The sequence below is a fragment of the Cicer arietinum genome, chromosome 1 (assembly GCF_000331145.2).
Source record: "Cicer arietinum cultivar CDC Frontier isolate Library 1 chromosome 1, Cicar.CDCFrontier_v2.0, whole genome shotgun sequence".
NCBI classification, from domain to species: Eukaryota; Viridiplantae; Streptophyta; class Magnoliopsida; order Fabales; family Fabaceae; genus Cicer; species Cicer arietinum.
The window spans coordinates 44,707,275-44,716,404 of NC_021160.2; the positions used below are offsets into that span (position 1 = coordinate 44,707,275).

The 9,130-nt window shown below is 31.7% G+C and overlaps 1 protein-coding gene across 3 annotated transcripts; it reads left to right on the forward strand.

The window, feature by feature from the left end:
- LOC101494005 (uncharacterized) lies at positions 1-8,281 on the forward strand. Of its 3 annotated transcripts, none has more exons than XM_004488963.4 (3): positions 1-187; positions 264-401; positions 7,986-8,281. In XM_004488963.4, exons 1-2 carry the CDS (start codon positions 115-117, stop codon positions 398-400), a joined length of 210 nt encoding a protein of 69 aa, XP_004489020.1. In that variant the 5' UTR covers positions 1-114; the 3' UTR covers position 401; positions 7,986-8,281. The 3 variants fall into 3 exon arrangements, with proteins under 3 accessions (XP_004489020.1, XP_004489019.1, XP_073221216.1); XM_004488962.4 differs by lacking the exon at positions 7,986-8,281 and adding an exon at positions 723-1,060; XM_073365115.1 differs by lacking the exon at positions 7,986-8,281 and adding an exon at positions 997-1,060.
- The last annotated feature ends 849 nt before the right edge of the window (positions 8,282-9,130 follow it).

Below are 9,130 nucleotides of genomic sequence, written 5' to 3' on the forward strand. Positions count from 1 at the left end.
ATTCTTTCCAAAGTAAAGCATCTAACACTGTCACAAGCACAATAACGCATTTCCACCTAAGAAGATAGTGAGTAGCGGAAAAGTGAGAAGGAAGCACTAACCGGCGGCGGATACATGACCGGCGAAGAATATGCTGGCCCTCCCGGCCCCAAACTCACCCGTCTCGTCTACTTCGTCGGCGCCGCAGGTAATCCAATTTCCGATCACTCTCTTAATTGTTCGCAATTTTTATCGAATTTCATCGCTGTTACGTACGGTTTCAGTGGCCTGCACCGTTGCAATTAACAAGTGGCGCGAGTTCGAAAGGAACTCAATCATTCGCCAGCAGCAGGAAGTCAAGGGAGTAGCAGAGATCCCTAGTTCGTCGGATTCTGTTGCTGTTCACAAAGCTCTCAAATAAGGTTAGGGTTTTGTAGTTTATTTTTTACTATTATTTTTGTTGTTGCGATATGCAATGCTTACATGATCAATGTTTTGACTTGATATATGGTTGTAAGATGATGATTTTGAATCAAATGAAGTGTGTCGTGTAGTGGTGGTTTGTCTCCTTAGCTTTGAATGTTACGGTTTTCATTGTGAATGTGAGACTATGATTAGATTAGGTACTCATATTTGTTGGTTTTTGCTACAAAAAATTGTAAATGGATTGTTATTGTAAGACTAGTGAGTTTTTTAGGATTGTATTGGAAAGCAAGGTTTTAAATCACAGTCATGGTTCGCAGTTGCAATTTGGATGTTTTCTTAAATCTACGGTGGAATGAGTAGTAAGATCCAAGAAAACCTACAATTTGTCAATAAAATGTAATTAAACATTATTTCATAAAAAAACCTACAATTTGTTATTTGAGTGTATTATGCAGAATTATTTGCTACATCTCACTTTAGTTGTCTGATATGAACAACCAAATGTACTGTTGGATTTTAAAAGGACTTCAGATTATGTACATAGTACATTATGGTTCCTCAAAGGTGCTCCAATGTTTGTTTTCTCTACAGAGTGGAGTGCAACATAATTCTATTGTTTTTCCAAAAATGACTAAAGGTAGTTATTCAGAAATTATTGCAGATCATGTCTGTATGTCCTAATGTATTAGTTTGATGCATCAATTTAATAGCAATGGTTTTCTCTAGGTTGAGACTTGTGATTTTGACTTATAGCCATGGGTAGGAAGCATTACTTTGAGATTCACTTAAAATTTCAAAAGCGATGTAAGATCATATTTACAAAATTTTTGGGAGGCCAAAAACTGCAAGCTCTTGAGCAACTGAAAAAAAAATGTTTGTATATCGCTGAAAGTCTCAAACAGATATTTTCCTTGCATTTTGTCATTGCTTAAAATTTGCCTATATAGTGACTTTTTTTAGCCTCAAAATACAAGTTAAGAGTTACATACTCATGTTGGTCAGTGGTCAATTTTGGTCATCCAGTATACAATAAACGACCTATCGATTCCCCTTGACCTGTTTCTTTTCTCATTTTCTGCAAAAAGAAGGTTCCTTTTATTCTCTCTATCGGATTGTGCTATGGCTGCATCTGACTTTTCAAATCTGCACCGCTAAACCCTTCCACCCAAAACACTAAGAAAAATACTTACACTTGATGTTGTTAGTTGGTTAAATTCTGTTATTCTTTCTGATGGCTAGTCGGCAGATGTTATAGGTTCATCTCTTCCCTATGTGTTTGCTATATACTCAAGTTTATTGATTCAAATATACAATCCCACCACCATGTTCATTCTAAACCTACAGAAAGGTCAGACCAAGGTTGATTCGACACATATCTTTGCAAATTCTGATAATTGTTTGATATCTTATTGAAGGTTGAGAAGTTGTTGCTTAGACACAGATCTATAGTATGTTGATCTGTGTTATAGTAACATTCAATAGCATGAAGAATGAAGTTAACTAGATTAGAATGGTTGCATCAGATTAGATATAGTAAGCAACAAAGAATCAAGCAGTAATCTGGTGTTTTTTTTTTTTATCAAGCTCAATTTAGTTGAACTGATTCCTCAATCCATGCTTCCATTTTCTTGACAAATCAGTAGAAGCAAATAAGGTTAGGGTTTTGTAGTTTATTTTTTACTATTATTTTTGTTGTTGCGATATGCAATGCTTACATGATCAATGTTTTGACTTGATATATGGTTGTAAGATGATGATTTTGAATCAAATGAAGTGTGTCGTGTAGTGGTGGTTTGTCTCCTTAGCTTTGAATGTTACGGTTTTCATTGTGAATGTGAGACTATGATTAGATTAGGTACTCATATTTGTTGGTTTTTGCTACAAAAAATTGTAAATGGATTGTTATTGTAAGACTAGTGAGTTTTTTAGGATTGTATTGGAAAGCAAGGTTTTAAATCACAGTCATGGTTCGCAGTTGCAATTTGGATGTTTTCTTAAATCTACGGTGGAATGAGTAGTAAGATCCAAGAAAACCTACAATTTGTCAATAAAATGTAATTAAACATTATTTCATAAAAAAACCTACAATTTGTTATTTGAGTGTATTATGCAGAATTATTTGCTACATCTCACTTTAGTTGTCTGATATGAACAACCAAATGTACTGTTGGATTTTAAAAGGACTTCAGATTATGTACATAGTACATTATGGTTCCTCAAAGGTGCTCCAATGTTTGTTTTCTCTACAGAGTGGAGTGCAACATAATTCTATTGTTTTTCCAAAAATGACTAAAGGTAGTTATTCAGAAATTATTGCAGATCATGTCTGTATGTCCTAATGTATTAGTTTGATGCATCAATTTAATAGCAATGGTTTTCTCTAGGTTGAGACTTGTGATTTTGACTTATAGCCATGGGTAGGAAGCATTACTTTGAGATTCACTTAAAATTTCAAAAGCGATGTAAGATCATATTTACAAAATTTTTGGGAGGCCAAAAACTGCAAGCTCTTGAGCAACTGAAAAAAAAATGTTTGTATATCGCTGAAAGTCTCAAACAGATATTTTCCTTGCATTTTGTCATTGCTTAAAATTTGCCTATATAGTGACTTTTTTTAGCCTCAAAATACAAGTTAAGAGTTACATACTCATGTTGGTCAGTGGTCAATTTTGGTCATCCAGTATACAATAAACGACCTATCGATTCCCCTTGACCTGTTTCTTTTCTCATTTTCTGCAAAAAGAAGGTTCCTTTTATTCTCTCTATCGGATTGTGCTATGGCTGCATCTGACTTTTCAAATCTGCACCGCTAAACCCTTCCACCCAAAACACTAAGAAAAATACTTACACTTGATGTTGTTAGTTGGTTAAATTCTGTTATTCTTTCTGATGGCTAGTCGGCAGATGTTATAGGTTCATCTCTTCCCTATGTGTTTGCTATATACTCAAGTTTATTGATTCAAATATACAATCCCACCACCATGTTCATTCTAAACCTACAGAAAGGTCAGACCAAGGTTGATTCGACACATATCTTTGCAAATTCTGATAATTGTTTGATATCTTATTGAAGGTTGAGAAGTTGTTGCTTAGACACAGATCTATAGTATGTTGATCTGTGTTATAGTAACATTCAATAGCATGAAGAATGAAGTTAACTAGATTAGAATGGTTGCATCAGATTAGATATAGTAAGCAACAAAGAATCAAGCAGTAATCTGGTGTTTTTTTTTTTTATCAAGCTCAATTTAGTTGAACTGATTCCTCAATCCATGCTTCCATTTTCTTGACAAATCAGTAGAAGAAGCTCTACTTTGAACTTCCATGCCAGTACTCTGAGCCTCTATCTTCCTCTTGTATGTGCTCCCTTGACCAGTCCCTCTCACTTTAAAGTTCTCTGATGTGAACAAAATTGACGGATTCACTCTCTCACACATCCACCACGGCAGTCCTACAGTGTAGCCTCACATGGTGTTACTGCTCTTGAAATGGCGAAGAGGGTGGAGATCGCTATAGATCCTTTTCGTGCAAATATCTTGAATTGCGATAACAGTGGTTGTGAGCCTCCCGGTTCTGCTACCTAGCAAGACCCGTCTCCATCTCCTTCCTCTCTTACCCCATCTGTGTTTGATCTCATGGCCGGTGTTTATTGTTTATGAATACATTTACTTTCTATGAGATGCACTGATATAAATAAGCTTCTAGAATGGGGTATTAGACACGAAACTCGACCCAAGATGACCCAGATCTGAGTGAGTTGGGTCAGTTCAGACTTCAGATACCTTGGAAAATAAAAGGGTTTAGGCTCAACCTACCCCTCACTAATCCCACTCGGTTGGGTAGCGGTTTAGGTGGAACCCACCCACGTTCAGCCCTAACCTTAGTCAAATCAACTATGTAGCTAAGAGATCTGGATCATGAAAGAGGATCCAATACAAGAGAAATATGGTGAGTGAATAGTGACTTGCCAAGCTGAGTCTACAGGATTTCTCGTTTGTTGTAGCAAACCTTTAAATTAGTTTAATTCATGGTATTGGATATTCCTACGAAACAGGGTGGAAATATGTATTTTAGCACTATACTACATGATCCTCTAGTTAGATAAACAGAGCCTTTGTTCTTACAGGCAGACATCTTAATTGCCTACATCCCATAAATAGTAGTGCACAGAAAAGGGTAAATTATACTGGAGAGTTGAAGAATGCTCAAATTACACTGGACTCCCTTCTATTTAAAAAAATAAAAAGTAAAAAATTTCATTGGTTGAGAGATCATAACATTCTCCACTTAATTCAATTTCAAAATACACATGCTTCTTAGCAGTGATTAGTAATTATGAATGAGCCTTCCAAGAGCATTCTTTCTCTCGCTATGACTCTCATTTTGCTATGAAATACTAAGCACATGCGAATTTGATATTGGATGTCAAATAATTGTTATTAGACAACACATTAACCAAAGATCTCATTTGTGTCCACATATATTGCTATTGATGTATGTATTGATCTTGACAAATCAAGATGTCTTGTTCGTTATAGGGTATAGTAATTTTTGAAGTGTTAGCCTAGTGGAGCATGTTAGGGTTTGTATTCCACATGTAGTGGGAGAACCTCCACGAATCCATTTGGCTTAGTGTGAGGTAGATGTTATTTTCTTCTTTAAGTGGTCACTAATTTTTTAGGTTTTATTTAGTTTGTAAGGTGTCATCTCCTTACCCAACTAAATTTTTAATTATTTTAAAAGGTTATAAGGGTATAATATAAGAGTAATTAAGCACAAAACAGTTGAAGACTTTTATACTTTTCTTTTTCAAATTTCATTTTCTTCTCTATAATTTTCTCTTTCTTTCTATCCCTTTTTTGTGTAGCGATTATCTCAAAGATATCATGTTTAAAATAAAATTTTGTTAGTCATTCTGGTAACTTGTAATTAAAAGTTGATAGTTAATCCCCAAATAAATTGCAAGTCTAAATTAGGGCAGATAAAGTTTGTTGAGCATAAGTTTGGATCATCGATTTGGTGTTATTCATACATGTAATTATTTTACCACGCAGCGCATAGACGTGATAACTAACAAATCGATAGCACATTCTTTGAATATAAGAGGGGATAAATTCGAGAGTTTAAAGTAAATTCATGTTGTCTAGATGAACTCAATTTGGAAATTTGTGAGTTTACCTTATATTAAAATATTAAAATAATATGAGCATGATACATATATATAGAGAGATGGAATTTGTTGACTACAAGAGTAACTCTACGATGAGTTATTGTGCTTAATAAATAATTTTATTAATTTAACATTGATTATTGACAAAATATATTATTCATCAAACATACAGATTTTTATATAAATTTGAAATTTACAATTATATAATCTAACTATTGGTATTTACTTATATTTTTTAAAAGTTTATTATACGTTTATTTGAATTAGTGAAATTTATTGTTTATATTGAATTATTAAGAGGGGTAGTTCATTATACAGTTACTCATAGGGTAAACGAATTTTGACTCATATATAATTCAAAAATTTCAATTCAATTACAAAACAAAACAAAATAAAATACTAAATTACCATAATAAAGTGTCATATAAATTAGAAAAATTATTCGACCAAAACATAAAAACATTAAACATGCTCCTTCTTCAAAAGTTCAATTATTATATAACATCATCATCTTTGTCATTGTCTCCATTTTCAACTTCTATATGACAAAGGTTCTTCAATATTAGAACCAAATATAATAGTATAATTATCATATTATAATTATCAACATTATATGAAGGTGCTTAAAAAAAATCATCTGAAAGGTGGAGGTGGAGGATTGTTTGAACAAGAAGTTTGCACAATTTGCACCCACTTCAACGTTAATACAGCATTAATAGGTTGCGTCACATTCTCATCATCATTAACACATCTATCTACTGTAGGTAAAAATTCATCATTAGATTCAATATCAACAAATGAAAGTGGTTTCATTTCTCTTAATTATTTCTTTGTTAACATCATGTTGATTGTCACATAAACTAAATCATTTATTTTCTTTTGATACAACTAGTTCCTTTTCTTGCTATAAACTTAGAAAATTAAGCATAAACAAATTTAAATTATAAACTAACACTAATGGAGGAAATTAAAAACAAAACTATAAACTAGTTCATTTTCTTGAAATGATCTACTGCCTCATATATGGAATCTATGGCGGATGTTGCATCAAAATCCACCAATCAAAGCACATCCATGAAAGGAGTATCTATCCTAAAGCATACAGTTATATTTTTTCAAAACAGACTATTCATAGCTATTTTGGCAATTTTTCTTTGCTATTTTGTATTTGCAAACCTACTAGTTTTTCACTCTTTTCTGAGCAAAACATTAGACATCAATGATAGTTTGAGTTCATTGAGACAAGAGTCAAATAAATAGGTCAAATATTGTCATTAGATCAAATCCCTCCCATTAGTGAACTTCCTGATTATGGTAGTTAGCATTGCTTATGATTTATTATAGGTAGTGAGTTTTCTTGCATTATTTATATTAACATGTTGAATAATCAAATCTTTGCCAAAATCCTCGAATATCAAATCAACACAGTGGAACAGATGAAGTCTAATACAACTTATTTCATTTCAACATCAACAATTCCCTACCCGTCTTAAAATTTCTAGCATTGTTGGTAATCGCTTGGATTTACATTATTATCTCCTACAAGTTCGACCGCATCATCTAACAATTTACAAATTTGAAACGTATAGTGCTAATTGATTTTTAAAGTTGTTCGCTCTGCTATCTGAGACTAACAATATAAAATCAAAAGTTTTTTTATATATGTCCCACCCATTACATGATTGAACTCTTCCACTCAACTTTAAACTCTTCTAACAATGTATAATTTTACCTACTCCTCTTTTCAATAACTTGTCTCATATCATGATAAGAGGGAGGTTTTTATTAATTGTCTCACATTTTTGCAAAGGCTGGATTCATGTTTACAAATATGGAGTCGTCAAGTTAAAATTCTATTTAACAACTTGGACCCTTGCAGCTACCATACAAGTTATGGCACAGAAACTACATTTTTTTTTTTTTGCGGTAATAAGTAATATATCATTACTCAGAAGAAAAAAAAAAGTAATATATCAAATAGTGGGGAATCATATATATTTGAGGACAAAAATTGTATTTTATTAGTGTAAAATTAATTTACATTACAACCGAACACAATTTACCACAACATTAAAGAATTGAGTAACTTTCTTTTTTTTTTTTCAATTTTTATTTAAGATGTTGACACATTGTGATTGGTTGTAAATGATGCATAGTCTTTATTCTCTATATATTTTGCAAAGGACTATATAAATGATATATTTTAACCGATAAATCTAATATTGTGCAAAAAAAAATTTAAATTTGAGTTGCTTCTTGCACAATTCTCACAAAATCAACTTATAAGATACGAAAACATACTGCTTATAAATATTTTATCATATCATATTTCATTCAATATAAAATTCTTAAAAAAAAAAAATAACTTAAAATAGGTTTGTTGACCATTTTCATGATGAGCATGTACCAGCTGCACATGCAGGAAGCTGCTTTCAACAATCATCTTGGAAAGCTAAACATCCCCTGCATTGTACAAATAAACACGAAAATAGGTGACATGAACTACATGACTTTCACAATACATCGGTGAAAGTAGTGGTGCTATGTAACGTACCAAAAACACATGTAAATGGAATTTTATAAATTCATAAATAAATTCAAAGCACAAAGGTATAGAGTTAGGTCTATTTACTCCTTTTTTTAATTGTTCAGACTCTATAATTTGAAACGAACAAATTTATTAATGTAAGAATTTGGATTTTCCACTGTGACTGTGTGACACAATTATAGATATAGACCGTTCAATTTTAAATGAAAGATTAAGATTGTTTAACATTAGTTTACTGACAATGTAATCTGAATTATATGATTTCAAATAAATGATCGGTATTATCTACCACATATAACTAGATCCATCTTGTCATCTAGTTTTTTATTCACAAAACTTTAAAACAAAAGCTTGTTTGGTCCATCTCCTTGCCGCAATTACACCATAAGCCATAGTATCACTATGGAAAAATTTATCTCTTAAGCACTTAATAACCAAACTTTTTCTTAGTTAAAATCTTATTTAAATATTTCTACAATATAATCTTTTTTTTATAACGTAGAAGATAAGACAAAGCTGCAACCATAGAGCATATTAAAAATTCTATTTCTTTGAACATAATCAAAAGCTCGGATGTTAGATGTTGGAAAAATAAACAAATAGAAAAATTTAAATAGATATTGGGAAAATAAACAAATAGCAAAATTTAAATAACAATCAAAACACAAAAATATACTGTGGAAACTCCAAAAATCATACATAGACACTCTACAAAAGAATATATTTAAATTGCATTTCACAAATACAAGAGTATAAGAGAAAACAAAATAACCGGATACAAACTTAAAATATTTTTGATTTGTACAATTTGTAGTAAAGAACTATACAATTCTTATACAATTCTAAACAATATAGAATTTTTTTCAAATTCTTCAATTTCAACCCAACTTGTTAATCAAAATTTTTCAAAAACACATCAGAATTAGTTAATTTAAACGTATATTTTATTAGATTCAGATTAGTCAATTCAAATACAATTTAAAATCTTTTGAGAACATTGGAATGAA

Bases quoted from the DNA above. Each gene is read 5' to 3' on its own strand.
- LOC101494005 (XM_004488963.4), top strand. From the start codon at position 115: ATGACCGGCGAAGAATATGCTGGCCCTCCCGGCCCCAAACTCACCCGT. The intron at 188-263 runs GTAATCCAATTT...GTACGGTTTCAG, and splicing joins CTACTTCGTCGGCGCCGCAG to TGGCCTGCACCGTTGCAATT.